Below are 17,918 nucleotides of genomic sequence, written 5' to 3'. Positions count from 1 at the left end.
AATTTTCAGTTTGAGAGAAGAATTCAGCCTCAATATGCAGGATTTGTGAGCTAAACGTGTGAATGAAATAAAACGCAACTTGAGATGAGGAACATTATAACATAGATTAGAAAACAGTGCAACATACACTAACTGTCAAAAGTTTTAGAACACCCTCATTTTTCCAGTTATTTATTGCAATTCAAGTCGTGCAAGTCCAATGAAGAGCTTGAAATACAAAGTACAAAGGTAAGAACTGCACAGCCAGAGGTTAAAAAAAGATAGAAGATAACAAAACACAAGTCCAAGCTCTGCCAAAACTACCTCAGGAAAAAGAACAAGATGGTTACGCTTGAAAACATGGCGTGTCCGGCACAGTCTCCAGACTTAAACCCCATCCAGCTACCTACAAGTGCCACATACTTATGAGAACTTCTGCAACAGATTTGGGAAGAACTGTCTGAAGAATAATTTCTATTTTAGAAAGAACTAGCCACAAGTGTGTTCAGCTGTTAAATCTGCCAACGGTGGACACTTTCATGAATCAAAAGTTTAGAATATGTTTTGGTCAACAGTAAACAGTAAAAAAGTGGGAAAAAGTGTGGTGTTCTAAAACTTTTGAGCTGTAGTGTAAGACCTTTACTTACTTTGTGTATTTATTGCTATGTCTAGTCATGTTTACATTAAGAAACATCTGATGAGCTCCAAAATGTGGCTCATTATCTGATTTCTGGTGTTATCAGATTATTGAAATCATGTAAAGACTAGTCTGTTTTCTCTCTGACTGGAGGGGAAAGGACAATTGTGCAAAAATGAAAAAAGTGGCAAAGATAAAAATGAAAAAGAAGATTGAAAGAAAACAATTGCTACCCTAACTCCACAAATTAACTGTAATCAGGGTTTTTCATGATCAGATTTCTTGCATGTACACACACAAAAAATACTATCTAATTATTGAGTTATCTGATTATTCTAGTTACCTGATTTACTGCCCAAGTAACGTGAGAAAGATAAACTGTATTCTGTTCTTTGTGCAGGTGAGATCAGTTACCTCCCTCATGAGAAACAGAAAGGTGAAACACACACACACACATACTTGGAAGAGCTTTGAGAAGTTGGCCCTGCAGGAGCCAAGTAATAATGTAGTAATCTATTTCTTTTTTACATGTAGACTTTTCCTTCCCTCCTCTTCTCTTCGCTCTATCCATCTCTGTCACCGTGTGTTTGCCTTTGATCTTTGCTGACTCAGGGACTGTCTTCTTTTGGCCGAGATAAAAAATGACCTGCTCTCCACTCTCTAACTTTCCCTCTTCTTTCAATCTCCTGGAATGCGTCAGAGCGCCACAAAGGAACAAAAGAACGGCAAGAGGAGGAAGAGATGAGGAGGAGGAGGAAGAGATGAAGAGGAGGAGGGTTGAGAGGTGGGTAAAGTAGATAAAAAAAAGTAATCAAGTAAGAGTATCGTTACTTCAAAATAATGTTACTTAAATAGAAGGAAGTCAGTGTAATGTCTCAGTATTTGTACTTCAATAATAAAAGTACAAATAACACTCAAATGCTCAATTAAGAGTAAAAAGGTTTATGGGTAAACTACTAATAAATAAATCAGATCAAATATATAATTTCAACTTAATGCAACTGGAAGGACAAAACTTGAAATACTCGAAATCTGGTATTGTCTGAATAGATCACAACATTTTAACTTAATCATATTTGAAGGAGTGGTTCAAGAAACACAAATGTTTTAATTATTTTACATTGTCAGAATAAAGCTTTAGACACTTATAGACTTACTTGGGAATGAAAGAGTAACCAGAACTTTTAGACTTAGATTTAAAACTTTTTTACTGAAGTAAGATTGTAACGATTTTAAACAAAATGTTACTCAGGTTAAAGTATGCCAGAAAAGCACAATTACTTTAAAAAAGTTATTCAATTAAATGTAACTGAGTGCTTCCCCCTCTAGACGGGAGAAATTGGTGGAGATAAAACAGAGTTGGGAGAAGGAATGAGCCGAGAGAGGGAAGGCCTGATCGGAGCAGAGTACGGTCCACTGCCCCTCAATGAGCAGAGGTGCTTTGTCATCACATGTTGACACTTGTATCCACACATGGGATCTCTGTATCAGCCCCTCTCTGTGGCACATACCCCCGGGCTCAGAGTGCCGCCTTTGATGCGTTCGTTGTGATGCCAGCCTCGTATGCTAATATCCTATTGGTCTGTGATGAGGCCCAAGATAAATTTCTCCTGCACAGACAGCTCTCCTTTGTGGTCATTGTGATTGCATCAGTCACGTTTAAGATGGGAGCATGATCAATCCCCTCTTTTTGGAGCAGACTGTGTCCACAGACCACCAAGGCAACAGCAGACAAATGGCCCCGCTCCAAACACTAGGGGCAAATAGCACCTCCAGCTTCTCCACGTCTGAGCCCTGAGTAAGCACCAAGTAAATCATTGCGCAGGCTGTTCTACTCAAGGCTGACACAATACTACAGTCTCAACTGTTCAATGAAATCACTCTACTACCAGTGGTATATTTACAAACTTGTGGATCCACAAGAGCAATACTTGGTGGAAGTTGAATTACATAGCAAAAGTAACCTGAAAACACCACTTAAAAACAAATAGAAAAGTGATAAAGATTTGTAAAATAGGGTTCCATGTACACAAACAGAATAAAAAATGTTCTGAGTAAAAATCAATATGAGTACCTTTGCTGTCATTCTATTCCCCTTCTCTAATGACTCTGTCCAACAAGTAGCCACTCCATGGACACTGTTTAAGGAAACCAAATTGGAATAAAGGTTTTCCCCCTCCTCGTGCGTCAGAGTCTGACTGACAAACAGCTGACACGGGGAAATGCTCCGAGGCTGCAGTGAAATTACAGCCCTGGGTCTAATGGCCCCGCTCCTTTGTTTGGATCAAGGAGAACTTGTTCGGACATGTATCGCCTGTGACACGGTCTGAAGTCAACAATACAGCGGTGTGTCGATAAGAGAACAACTGCCGTCATTGTTCACATCAAACAGCGATGTGATAAGAAGCTTAGATGCGGAGCGGTGCCTGTGCGTAAAGCCGTGCGTAACGTTACCAAATTTCAGTCAGAGACTCCGGGTCACCTCCATCACCTCCAGAGCAGCAGTAAACCTGACTCATCCTACTTTATCTGTTGCACACGTTGCCGATGCCCCTTTCTCTCTTGTCACCCGGGTTACCTCGCGCTAATTCGCCGTGGAGTGTAGCGGATGGAATCATCCATCAAGAGTCAATAGTTAACGTCGGCTTTGTCTCGGTGCCATCAATCATAGTGACATGCGTGTGCACATACACACACACATATGTGCGCGCGCGTGTTACTCACAGGGCTCTACCTCCGACCCCGCGGGCCCCTGACCCTGCCCCGCTGGCCTGTCTGATGGCTCTCCTCCCTTCGACCCTTTCTTCCGTCCGAGCAGCGGGGGGCTCAAGAGACCTGCGCCAATCTCACCTCTGGTTTAATCTCCGCGTTACCTCCCTCGTGGGTGCGGGCTGCTTTTCCTCTGACGCAGGCCCCGTTAAATGGATAGCCCACCGGTCGAGGCCAGAAGCTGGATCCCATTACCACCGCTTTTATTTTTATGACGCACCGCTCAGGCGCATAGTGGACTGCGAGTGAACTTGGCCTCTTTAGTTTCCCTGTCTCCTCTCAATATCCAACTGCTGTGCAGACATGCAAATAGTTAACATATTCACTGAAAATTGTAGACTACACAGTGTCATTTAGTTTAATTACTTTTAACCCACCAAAATCAGGAGTCAAGAGCGCAGATAAGTTTGTGCTTTAATAAAACCACGTGCATTTATGGCACAAGGCACTCAGGTTTGAGCACTAGATAAAATTGCTGCTTAAAACGTGCAAAATCCAAAATCTATTCGTATCGTAAAGTTGCAGAGACTTGAACAGAAAATGACACGAGGCATCTCCAAATGAGCACCGCTAAACCAGCGCACTCTGGCTCAGGGGCTCCGTGTGGGCGTGTTTATCCGCGAGAGGGGCGTATGTCTCTCAGTACAAGTATCTCCGCGCGCTCTCTGTGCCATTCATTAAGAACTCCGCTTTTCATTACGCGCAGTGCCCAAGACCACAGCGCATTACGCACTTGTACCAGAAGTGGACAGCCGCTTACATTTCACAAGGACATCTAATCAGAGGGACATTTGAGGACACTTGGAGCAGTAAAAGGACAGACAGTGAGACTTGTGCACACTTGAACCTGACAGCGCATAAGATGGATCGCAAAATCCCTGACTTTGCCGGCACCTGGGAGATGAGGAGCTCTGAAAACTTCGAGGAGCTGCTGAAAACGTTGGGTAAGTGTCGTGCACGTGACCGTTGGACATCATTTTACCGCGAAAGTTTCTCCATTTGAAAACGTTCATGAAGAATGTCAAAGACCCCATTTGTCAACCGGATCTGCTGTGCATTGTAGGTCATCTCCTCCAGCGTGTCCGCGCGCTCGCACAGAGCACCCCGTGTACAGCCGGGGCAGGGGGTCTTTGTCATTCTGCAAAACCCAAAACTCTGCGCTCTTGCCCCCGGTCAGGCTCGCCCCCACCGCCCCTTTAACAACAATAGGGACAAACGGTGGCACATCTGTCTGCGTTACAGCGCCGGACTGTGAAGAGATCCGTCTTGACACGATACAGTGCTGGACAATCGCATCTGAAATAAGGACGGACACCTGCTGCGCGCGCTGTCTGCATGGGGCTTAATGTCGCATTGTAGGACGGACTAAAGGATTTGTACAATTTACAGCCATCTGTCGTTAGGGGTCCAAAAGATTAATGCACAGTGCACCAGGTCGTACAGAAACGTTCAATTTGGTCTAGAGTTAAAGGAACCACAACTAACGTTTCTGATGAAGGGTCTGTCTCCTGTTTGTGCACAAGGAGATGCTATTGCTTTCTCTGGAACGTTCCACAGTATGGCATTAAAAAACAAGCAAGTTACCGGTCTGAAACATGTGAGAAGTGCATGTATTTCAAAGTATCTGTACTTGAATAAAAGCAGGATGTCAGTTTAATGCCATAAAAAGCTTTAACATCTCCAATGGGCAGACCCTTCATTAGAAAGGTTACATAATCCACCTTTAAAATCACAATTTTCAACTTTCATGTTTTGCCTGGGTGCGTTTTCTCTGACCTCTGGTTTTCCACATCAACTTACAACATGTGCAATTGACAAAATTCTCCCGCTACTTGACCAAGCCCATATGGGAATGCAAAGTCTGGTTGCCCCAGCAGAGTCAAAGGATAAATTACACTTTGAGTCAATAAAATAAGCACAACCTTAACATGATATGCACACAGGGAAACGGTTTTCTCATAAGCCGCTGCAGTGTCCGTAAATCTGGTTGAAGTTACCCACAGATGGGCAAAGCCTGTCATCACCTTCCCCACCTCTCCTTCATTGGGCCTGACCACCAATTCTCTTCCTGAATACTTCCTCCTGCTCTGAACTTTGACCCTGAGCATCTATCTCTTTGTAGGTCCATGTGGCCAGTTCTGTGCCAGAGTAGTTTTCCAGTTCCAAAAGACTGACAGTTTGTCGAAAAGCTTCACCCCCTTCTGTTACTCCCAAATGGTTCATGGTCCAGCCCTTGACTTTAGGGTCAAACGACAGTCGTCAGGTGGTGTCAGTTGGCTTATTGCCTGAACTCCCAAAGGCACTCAGAAGGATGTCTCTTCCCACACGGACACAGGGGTCACCAAATGTGGGCACATATTTTAGGAAAGATAATAGAGAACACATTTCTTAGCAAGAAAATATATATACAATTTAAACAATACAAACACATCTTTATATATTTCTCTAAAATCTAAAACATTATCCAAACTTTTATTGTCATTGATTTGGCTCTAGACCATGTTCACTAAAAAGCACTAAAACTGATCACTGCAATCTTTAAACAATTGGATTAACATGTAAATATCTGCATAACACGATCTATTAGTTTCAGAATGATAAAAAATGACTTTAAATATATTTAATCTTTTGAGGTGCTCAAAATGATTATGAAACTAAAAGTCACAAATACCATGGGTTTCAGAATGATGAAGAATTAGGACAGTTGCCATGAATACAAATCATACATGTACAAATAAATAAAATAACATGAAATCAAAACAAACCCAACTCATCTAAGTTTTGCTTTAGAGAGAAGTACAAAAGACCCACATATAAAAAAGTTCGTAATAACTGCAGTTGTCTTTTGCACATGGATTTTTTTGTTAGATTTTGTGTGCTTTGATGCCTTTTTTTTCAGTTTAATTAAACAGAAAATCTTTGTCGACAACAGACAATCAGAACCAACATTAGGAAACATGCAAGTGGATAACTGTGCTTATAACATCTCCAGCACTTTTGTAGATTTGATAAATTCACATCTCTTCTTAACTGACGTCTGTGTACCTGTGTGAGTGCGCCCGTGCCCTTTCTACCCCTTCGGTGCGTACACATGACACGTAGTTGATGACAAAGCCCAGCAGCAGAGGCTCTGTACAGTGGATACAGTGGAGAGTCTGCACACAGTATGACAGGGCATTTCGGCGAGAGTATATATTTGCACTTGGTGACAGGTGGGAATGTGCCAGAGGTGAGAAGTGCCAAATCCAACGCAGCGGGACACACACACTTCCTACACAGATCTCTGCACTCCGCTCTGCAGCGTCTGTCCGCAAGCTCCGCCTCTGACAGCCAGCCCCAAAGAGCGTGTTTTTCCCCTCACATCACAAGTTTGGCTTTTTCACATTTTCCTTTGATATTTACTGTCTATTGCATGAGGATTTGGCAAAATATAAAAAAAGGGTAACACTGTATAATAAATAGTTAAAAGGACTATTACGATATTTTCTGATCTACGCTATCATGTTGTTTCCTCATCGAAAACATAGTCAGAGTTGTGTTTTGTTTCATTCACACATTAAAAAATAAATCCTACGGCTGAGTTCATCTCTCACATAGAAATCACTGTTCCACCTTGTGATGTCGTGTGATAATACAGGAAGTGCTTGTGTTTTTAAACTTCACACTAGAATGATTTGGATAATTTCATGCCTGAAAGTGTCTCTACTGAACTAAATTTAAAAGGTAGCTGTTAACTTAAAAACTAAATTTTATGACATTAAATGAGAACAATAATCATAAGAAAAATTATCATAATCATATGTAATGGATATAAACAAAAATGTAATTGTACTAGCAAAAAAAAGAAAAGAAACTACTTTCAGTTCTGGTTACCTCGTGGGCAATCAAACTAATAGGACAAGTTCCCAATCCACCAGAAGTCAAATAAATAGAGATGTGCATGTCTCAAGAATAATGGGAAAAACAGACAATAAATATAAAAAAAAAAAAAAAAAAAAAAAAAACCCAACCAAACAAAAAAAAACAAAAACAAAAAAATTGCGTCATAGTGAAGGCCCCAAACTCAAATTCGCCTATGGTCCCCAAATTGCTAACTCCACCACTGGGCTTATGGCTTATAGTTTAAATTATAGAGTTCAGCCTGAGTCATTCTTAATAAACTACTTGTTCATTATGAATTAAGTCTTTCTTCATGTTTATTAAAGCTTGTTCCCAGCATTTGTGATTACAGTTTTGTTAGATCCATCTCACTTTCAGGTTCATTACATTTAATCTGCACTTGCAATACTTATAATTAAAGAGGCTGATCTGTCACTCAGGACGTGGACTGACCAATTAGAGTTGGGAAATGTAGATGCTCTGGAATTTAACAGTCCCACCCACCTCCCATTCATTTTTCCCTTTGATTTCTAGGGCTAACTTTTATGAATGTAATCAACTGTGTGGCAATTAGCGTAAGACACATAATGTATGTGTCCATAAACCACTAAGATGACCAAATTCTAGGTTTTGAATTGTTTATGGACTACAAATTCACTGAAATATCATGATATCATATCATCAAAAGTCTCACAATAATATCGTGGGCTGTCACAATATATCGAATTACAAGTTTTTTTGCTTAAATGCTTTGTTTTACAGTAGCATCAGCTTATGAACATAGGGAACTACATATCCCATGATTCTTTTCAGTGCAGACAAGACAAAGAAATATGTTTTTTACTTGAATTCTTGGGATAATGATGGAAATAATTCACACCAAAGTCTTGACAAGGTATTTTAAAAGCAGAAACGTGTCCTATCTACAATTATGTCCAAAATATCACAATAAATATCGTACCATGAGATGCATATAGTGAAAATATCATACATACAAAACATCATATCGTTACATCCCTATAAATTATGCAGGGACATCATCACATAGCTGCTTTTAAACTCTTAATATTTGAATTTGCTGCAAAATGTATTGGAAAAATGAATGGGAAATCAGAAGGGACTGTTTAGCTTCATATATCTGAGCAATTTCAGACACTACAATCCGATTTTATCATCACCCAACCCCTAATTGGTACTACAACTGTCACAGGAGTTAGACTGTAGCACACGTGGCGAAATTTCCTGAACGTCTTTTTGCACTCTTCACCCCATTTCACTCAGAACTACCCTATCCAGCAACATTTCTGCTTTTGACATTCTTTGGAGACATGCGGTTTAGTTTTATTTTATGGTTTATTATTTACAACACTGTGAGAAATGCACTACAGCCGCCAGGAGAATGTTGCAGACACTGGCGAGGACATAAACGTGGAGATGACTGATGGTGATTGTGTTTGTGCTTTTGTTTTTGCGACTGTGGAATGACTTCACTGTTTCCCTCTCCTTGTTATTAGGTGCAGACTGAGTGTACACAAACATGAGGACTAAACATATGTTAGCACCCAAGGCCACTAATTACTACTACTACTACTACTATTACTACTACTACTACTACTACTACTACTTGCCTTTGCTGATGCTCCTGCTTCTGCTTACTGTTACTACTGCGATTACTGCTACCACTAAATTCACCCAAGGCCACTACTTGCTACTACAACTGTTTACAATTACTACAACTACCAGTAAAACAAATACTACTATTACAACTACTACCATTAAACGCAGTACACCCCAAGGTGTTTACTTGCCACTACTACTGCTTTACAACTACAACTACAAGGACAACCACTACAACTACTACTACTATTACTACTACTGCTGCTACTATGACCAAGACAAACTCAAATGTTACTTTTACTTTAAACACCAGAACTTCTACTAATACTACCTCCAAAACCACTACTACTTCCTATCCCACTAATACCTCAAGTACCAAGACTATTACTACAGAGATCTCCAATACTACTACTACTACTACTACTACTACTACTACTACTACTACTACTACTACTACTGCTACTACTATTACTACTACTATTACTACTATTACTGCTCTACCTACTGCTACTACCAAGATCAATTCAATTGTTACTTCTACTTTAAACACCAATACTTCTATTACTACCTCCAAAACTACTACTACTTCCTATCCCACTACTACCAACAATGTCTACTACTACTACTACTACTACCTCAAGTACCATGACTATTACTACAAAGAATTCCAATATTACTACTGCTACTACTATTACTACTACTACTACTACTGCTACTACCAAGACACACTCAAATGTTACTTCTACTTCTAAACCGATACTTCTACTACTACTACTTATGATCCTACTACTACCTCAAGTACCAAGACTATTGCTACAGAGATCTCCAATACTACTGCTCCTCCTACTGCTACTACCAAGGCAAACTGTACTACTTCCAAATCTACTACTACTTCCTATCCCACTATTACCAACAACAGCTTCTCCTACTACAAAGATCTCCAATACTACTACTACTACTAATGCTACTACCAAGACAAACTCAAATGTTACTTCTACTTCAAACACCAATACTTCTACTACTACTACTGCTACTACCTCAAAACTACAACTACTTCCTATCCCACTACTACCAACAACAAATTGTCCTACTACCACTACTACCTCAAGTACCAAAACTACTACTACTACTACTACTACTACTACTACTACTACTACTACTGCTGCTGCTGCTGCTGCTACTACTGCTCCTCCTCCTACAGCCAAGACTCAAATGTTACTTTTACTTTAAGCACCAATACTTCTACTACTACCGCCAAAACAACTATGACTTCCGATCCCACTACTATCTCAAGTATTACAGAGATCTCAAATGCTACTACTACTACCACTACTGCTACTACTGCTACTACTGCTACTACTGCTACTACTAAGGTTGCATATTGGTCCAAACAGATGTTATCATTGCTGTCATGTGATTCTTTCCATGGAACAGAGAAACTGTCTTATTACTTTATAGTTTTGGTCACATGAAAGTTGACTTCAGTTGAGTTCACTTACCTCCTCTTTGTTGTTCCAGGAGTGAATGTAATGCTGCGTAAGATCGCGGTGAAGGCGGCGTCCAAACCTCTGGTGGAGATCACACAGGACGGAGAGACTCTGTCCATTAAAACCTCCACCTCCGTGCGCACCACCCACATCACCTTCACCGTGGGACAGGAGTTCACCGAGGCCACGGTGGACGGGCGGCCCTGCTCGGTACACAACACAATACACATAAAGTGTTCATTTTGGTCAACGAGATGTCATTATCATATTTTCACTGACTAAAACAAGTCAATGAAAAACAGTACTGACATTTTAGTTGAAGAGTAAAATCTAAACAAAAATGAATCAAAAGAATGTTCCACTTTTCAATTCCAGACTTCCAAACTGGATCATAAAGAAACTCCACATCCAAGGAACATGTCTGTAAATGCACCATGGAAACATGACATAAAATGTATTATACCGTAGTTAAATAAAAAATATATATTTTCAGGTTGACTAAAACTAATATGGATTTAGTAAACGAAACTGGCCAAAGCAAATTCACAGGTCTGAGTTGTGGAAAGGTGGCTCCGCTTACAGTAGAATACATACTTTTCCAGGTATTGTTTTATTGTAAAAATACCTGTAATTCAATAATGAGTAAGTTTAATGCCATACTGTGGTACATTCCAGGGAAAGCATTCTACCTAGCATATCTCCACAGACACAATTAGGTGCTGGACACTTACCAGGACAGTTTCATAGTGTATATTTAATTAACCAATATTGCAATTTAGAGTTTAATAGCACAAAAGTTTATAGCAAATTGCAAACTATTGGGTCTTATGCATGAGCAGGTTACACATTTACAGACATGTTCTAATCTGAAATGCCTGGGATCTTGAACTTACCCTGCAGTTTATATTTCGACCTAATTGTTAATGCTTCTGTTCAAATGTGCAAACCCAATCATAAAATTTTTACTGCAATTACTGTCGCTGTTTTCCTAATTTGAACCACCCAAGACTGCAAACACACCGCCTCACTGTGCACACACACGGGTCAGTGTAAAAACATTGCTGAGGTGGTCAACTGTGAGTTTATCTGTTTCATTTGGCTTTTCATTGTTTTTGGAGTGATAGTGAATGATAACAGTCCCTCAGGCATGTCATGTTACAGTATAATCCTTCGCCCTCTTTTTGACCTTTTTCACTTCCACTCTGCCCTTTCCGCTCGCGTCCCTCCCTCCTGCTCTCCGCTCCTCTCCCTCTCTTTCCCATCAGTGGTTAGCCTGTCTCCAAAGCAAATACAAGCATCCCGCCAGCGCTCGCTGATCATGGGAGCATCACAAGCTTGCACTCACAGCCATGAAACTATTGATCAGGACTGTGCAATAAATACAATTATAATCAACAAAAGGGGGAACACTTTATAACTACATATATATAACATTAACTACACTTTTAATAACATAAATAAGGCATGAACAAAGACTTTCTTAATGAACAATTAATTCAGAATGAATAAATAGCTTTTTCAGGTTTAGTAATGACTTATTTAATACTCCCTAACTCCTTAATTAGCTTAGTAAACCTGAATAATTCATAAATAATGTTTTTCAGATGCACGCTTTATTACAGGTTGTTAATATGAAGTGATACCAAATAATTGTGCAATTAAAAAAAACTATTAATTCCATTCTGTTCTGACTGACATGGGTTCTTATTTTGCCCCTTAAAACCTAGAGCCTAAGTCTAATCTACAAGGACTTTCATTTCTTATAGAGATTCTCTCAACAGATCTGACCTGTAACTTGGCCTGCTTGTTCCATGGAGATATTAAGTTTAATGCCATGCTGTGCAACCTTACACTACCAGTCAAAAGTTTTAAAACACCCTAATTTTTCCAGTTATTTAAGCAATTCAAGTCGTGCAAGTCCAATGAAGAGCTTGAAATGGTACAAAGATAAATACTGAACAGCCAGAGGTTATAAAAAAAAGATAAAAGCTAACAAAACACAAGTCTAAGCTCTGCCAAAACTACCCCAGAAGAGTGAAAGTCAAGCAACCTACAAGTGCCACACATTTATGGGAACTTCTGTAACAGACTTGGGAAGAACTTTCTGAAGAATATTTGATTTGTATTGTAAAAAGAATGAGCCACGAGTGTGTTCAGCTGTTAAATCTGCCAAAGGTGGACACACTCATGAATCAAAAGTTTAGAATATGTTTTGGTCAACAGTAAACAGTAAAAAAAAGTCGAAAAAGTGTGGTGTTCTAAAACTTTTGAGCGGTAGTGTACGTGCAAAACAATAACTTTTCGATGTAGACATGCTGCAGGCAGACCCTCCTCTAGAAAAGTTACTATATACATCCTAAAAACATAAAAGAATTGCATCAGCCCTAGTTAAGATTTAAATGATGACCCCATGAATTGTTATATGGTGCTGTCTTGTTGTTTATTATCACAGTCTATCTTTCCTTTGCACTGTTCAGAGTTTTGTTTGTTGTGTTTGGTTGCAGAGTTTTCCGCGCTGGGAGACCGACAGTAAAATCAGCTGTGAGCAAACTCTGCTAAAAGGGGAAGGGCCTAAGACATCATGGACACGAGAGCTCACCAACGAAGGAAAACTCATTCTGGTAAATATTATACTAAATATTATCATTCCTTATATCCATACCCTTTTGTTCCATGCAGAGTTTTTGGTATAATTTAACTTAGAGCCATCTTTCTCCACTTAATATCTTATCTTTACCTAAGTTATTAGTACAAATGTATATTAATAGGAATGTAGTGTAATATTATGCAGTATAAATGTCTCTAGTAAAGTTCATTTTGACCTATACAGTTTATTTTATGAGGATACAATTCCTGTGGGGGGGTCACCATAGTCTCCTCTAATAACTGTACCATTAGTCATGTACTTTTTGTCTCAAGTCCAACTAAACTGAGAGGGTTTTCTTGTATAAAAAAACAACCAAACCAAACACGTGTGAGGCAGGTGACTGGCTGTGACAAGCCCAGAACAAAGTAATAAACTCTTCATCTGTATTTTACCCTCCACCAGACTGCTTATTTGTATACTTTAAAATGATTAAAAACTTATTTGCTCTACTATTCTGTTGGCAAAGCATAAATCAGCTTTAGTGAAGATAGCATCATGTGAAAACAAACTCGAGGCTAGATCCACACACAACAAACACATTAAGACCCGTCCAATGTTGTGACTTGCTGCAGACATGACTTTTATTTTTACTCAGTTAAATTACCCATAAACACAGTGGTACAGATTAGACCACACCCATGACGGTGAAAGTCACTAGTACTGAACATTAGACTAAAGCAGGGCTGGAATATTTCATACTGTGGCATTAAACTTATCTATAATCATGGAGGCAAGTGGGTGACACCGCCAGGCCAAGTTTCAAGTCAGATCTGTGTAAGAATGCATGTTTTTCAAGATATTTTTTGCCATAAAAACTGTAATTGAATAAACACCAGATAGATAATGCACACTGTGGATCATTAGGCAAAGCAATAACATCTCCATGGCGACTAGGTGGTGGCTCACTCACTAGAAAAGTTACACAGTGCACCTTTAATGAAGAGTTTTACAGCACTTGACAGAAAAGCATGTGGTCTGGGCCAGAGTCAGACTTAAAAATTGGATCTGGTGTGTCTCTGTTCACAAGTCTACTTAAAGAAAGTAATATCTGTGTTTTTAAAAAAAGACAAATTTAATTAAAAATGTAATTATATTTTTGTGTGGCCCTGGCCTAGACAAAGGTGTGACAGCAGCACCCTCACCCAACAACAGCGGACACACACTTTCCATGGTCCAACCCGACAAACTCTAAATAGAACCAAGAGTATTTTGGGCCTTTTGCTCCACTGAGGGTTGACAACAAGTTCAAGGCAGACTCAGTGTTCCTTAAAACCAAAATGACTAGTCTTTTCATAATGCTGACATTTCGAATACACTGAGGAGTAACTAAGGATTAAACAGGTGCTTCCTAAGGGATAAGTACTTAACAAGGGCACGTAATTGGAATAAACATATTTATCCAATTATGGGTGTTTTTATTGCTCAAAATACCTTTAAAAACATGCATTCTTACTGTGAGCATGGCCGCCTCTTCACAAATCTGACCTGTAAATTTGCCAACTTGTTTCTAAATTTAATGCCATACTGTTGAACATTGCAGGCAAAGCAATAACATCCTCATAAAGGCAAGCAAATGGCAGTACCAGAAAAGTTACATGCTGCACCTTTAAATAGATGCGTATCTGAGTATACATTTTAAAAACACGCAACACATTTTACATTTTTAGGAGTAATTTGATTTTGCTGTACGATGAAATGTATAAAAATCCATAAGATTACAATTCATTATACTTCTCACTAGCATCAGATAAAGTTGTACATTGTTCTAAATGTAATTCTTGTAACAAAATGCCCTCAACAAGGCCCTAAAACATAAAAGACGTTGCAAATATACTCTGAGAAAGACTTGATTCTAAAATATTGTACAAAACCAAAACATATTTCTATGAATGTACAGAGATTTGTCTTTTTTTAGTCCTGGTTTAGTCCTGATTTAGCCCTGGTTTAGTCCTCCTCATTAAGATTTTGTTTTCATTTAAAGGGTTAAAACAGGAATAAAGACTTTAAAGATACAATTTCAGAAATACTAAGGTGTTGTCCTGGTTTAAACCTGTTTTACACATGTTTTTTACGGGTTAAGACCTGGTTAAATCCTGGTTAAATCCTGGTTAGCTCCTCCTCATTACGTGCATGTGTTTCAGTCATGTAGCCTCGATCAGTCTCTACATTATATTTTAAAATACTTGCTCCATGCTGGTAAATAAACTTCATTCATTCATAGTTTTGTTTTTGTCCTTTGCAGACCATGCGAGCAGATGACACCATTTGCACACGAGTCTACGAAAGGCAATGAACCACAGCACTTTTGCATGTCCACACATCTAGAGCCCTTGTCAACCACACGTACATCGTCTAACCCCATTTTGTAACTTTCTCCTTTGTAACACGTGTGTCCATTGTACGTTATCGTAGTAGAATATAACACATTTAGCTTCACTTTGGTCTTAGCTCCGTGTGCCGTTTTGAATGACTGGTACCACTTCATATTAACTACAACTTAAATAGCCTTAATAAAGCATGAACACTGAATCCGAAATCAACCATCAGCTTTTTTAAGAATAATTCTGGCTTATTAACTACTTTATTAAATGGCCGGGGTTAGGAGGATTTAATTGAAATGGCCCATATTATGCTATTTTCTAATCTATGTTGTAGACAGACTAATAATGCAAGATTGCTCAAACGCGTAAATGAAATAAAACACTCCAGGTATGTTTTTGAGGGGATGACAACATTGTTACATATCTTAAAGCTCACAAGAGTCAGTTTTGCTTAATATAGACCTTTAAAGCAAAGAAGTGTTTCCCAATTTTTTTTTTCTGGACCCACATTTTAAAAGTCATATAACTTTGCAACTCAAGTCAATAGACATTATTCATAAATCACAAAATAAAGGTGGATTTGACCATTATTGAACATTAAAGAGGACTGAGTGATTGTGTCTCTCTGAACAATTAGTGCTTTTTTACAATTACTCAAGTTTTAAACAATGAAAAACAGTAACTGAAGCAGCAATAAAAGGATCCATAAGTCACCTATTTGGACATTAAATGTGCCCATTTCTTTTTCTTTTCAACATTCAGCTGAACTAGCAAAATTGGAACAAATTAGTCAATAAAATAATCACAAAAAGATTAGAAATTATACAAAACATGTCTTAACATTTCTAGAGATAGGTGGGCCTCTCTGCGTTTTTGTAGCTCGTTCCAGTCCGGGGTGCAGGAGCAGAGCGCAACACGCAGATCAGTGTCAGAACTATATACCGAAGACCTACATGCAGATCGTGACAAGGCGACCCAAAAAAAAAGTCTCTTGTGACCCTGTCTTTGGGAAACAATGCTTTAGAAGACCTGTACTTGTTTTTTTCCCCTGTGTATTTGGGCAAAATCTGTCTTTCAATAGTTCAGATATTTGCATAAGCAGCTCTTGAGGTCAACATAAGTGAGCTGTGTTCTCTCTGCATCTAATTATACAGTGTTTTACTGTCCGAGAATCAGGAAGTATGTGGTTAGAATGCTAGTTGTTAGCATTAAGTGATGGAAAAACTCTGCTCTGGTGTCTCAAAGTTGCAAAGATGTTCATAAGGTAAGTGAGGAATAACTTTGGATCACTGCAAACTGTATAAAATGAACTAGTTCTGTTTTGTTAAAGACAACATATAAATTAAGATTTTGTTCATGCTTCATAAAGGCTAATTAATGCATAGTTTTTATAAAGTGTTACCGATTGCTTTTGTATGCTTGCGTCTTTGAATGAGTGCATCCGACTTTTATTCTTGTAGATGTGTAAATCAGTGTATGAGCTCTTCCGATATCTGGTCAGTTTGTAATGCATCCCCCCCTTGTTGACTTTTTTATCACATGGCGTCATTTTATATTTATTTTACTATAGGGTCTGTAACAGTATTGCATTGGTTTTTATTTGAATCTTTCCTCTTTTATATAAAATTGTGACCATAGGAGAATTTCCGTGGCGATAAAACAATAAAGCACAGTATTACCCAAATGTTTCCTGTTTGTCATTTGCATAAAAATCATTAGAATCATTGGAGGTATTTAGCAGTGAGTTTGTTTTATGGTTTGTGAGTGCAGCTGCGTGTATGTGCACATTAGATAGGCCAGTTTTATTTTAAGCGTACTGTCAGCTGTCTGCAACTAGAATAACCGTACCCTGACAACACAACTCACTGCTTATTTTATCATTTCATGTCTGACTTTTTGTTTTTACGTTACAAAGTTGTTTCCGTTCAGTAGAGCTGCACAATATATGAAGATTTTTGTGCGATTATAACACATTTTTTTTACTTTTTGTATCAGTTCAGTTCAAAAAGCACATTTAAGAACAACGGGAGACAAAATTTGAAAGATTTGAAATATAAAATACTAAACTAATACAAGAATCTTGCATTTCAGAACATGCTTTTAGAGGTGTGTTGAGGGTTAAATAAAAAAAAAGACTAAAAGCATGATTTTCATTGTTCTGAGAATGAAAAACACGCTTCCTTCACATCTTTACAAAGCCGAAGCATGGTTTAACTTTCTCTATTTCCACCATGGAATCATGCAACTTCCAGAAAGTTACGCGGTCTAAATCATTCCAGCTTTTGGGATTTGGAAATATTCAGGGATATTTAAAAATTCCATCTCTGTTCTGCCATTTTCACTGAAACGTTGCAGGGAGCTTCGAAATAAAAGCCGTAACCGGTGCCAGGAGGTGATCTGATAAAATAGAGTCGACCTGACAAGTGACTATTCAACACATCATCAGATCGTGAACAAGGGGGCGGGGCTAATGACAGGAAGTGGCAGCTGTATTGTGGTTGATTGACAGCAGATGCAGTTAATGAGGAGAACGCTGTGGCAATGGAAAAGATCTATGACCCTGGGTTCACACCGCCTCACAA

The 17,918-nt window shown here is 38.8% G+C and overlaps 1 protein-coding gene across 1 annotated transcript; it reads left to right on the top strand.

The window, feature by feature from the left end:
- Window positions 1–4,077: 4,077 nt before the first annotated feature.
- On the top strand, window positions 4,078–17,011 carry crabp2a (cellular retinoic acid binding protein 2, a). The gene is made up of 4 exons (XM_020927907.2): window positions 4,078–4,329; window positions 10,400–10,578; window positions 12,873–12,989; window positions 15,258–17,011. Exons 1-4 carry the CDS (start codon window positions 4,248–4,250, stop codon window positions 15,306–15,308), a joined length of 429 nt encoding a protein of 142 aa, XP_020783566.1. The 5' UTR covers window positions 4,078–4,247; the 3' UTR covers window positions 15,309–17,011.
- The last annotated feature ends 907 nt before the right edge of the window (window positions 17,012–17,918 follow it).

Source organism: Boleophthalmus pectinirostris, unplaced genomic scaffold (genome assembly GCF_026225935.1).
Source record: "Boleophthalmus pectinirostris isolate CB_2022bp ecotype Guang Dong unplaced genomic scaffold, ASM2622593v1 HiC_scaffold_6, whole genome shotgun sequence".
In the NCBI taxonomy this organism is placed as follows: Eukaryota; Metazoa; Chordata; class Actinopteri; order Gobiiformes; family Gobiidae; genus Boleophthalmus; species Boleophthalmus pectinirostris.
This window is presented reverse-complemented; position numbering and strand designations above follow the sequence as displayed.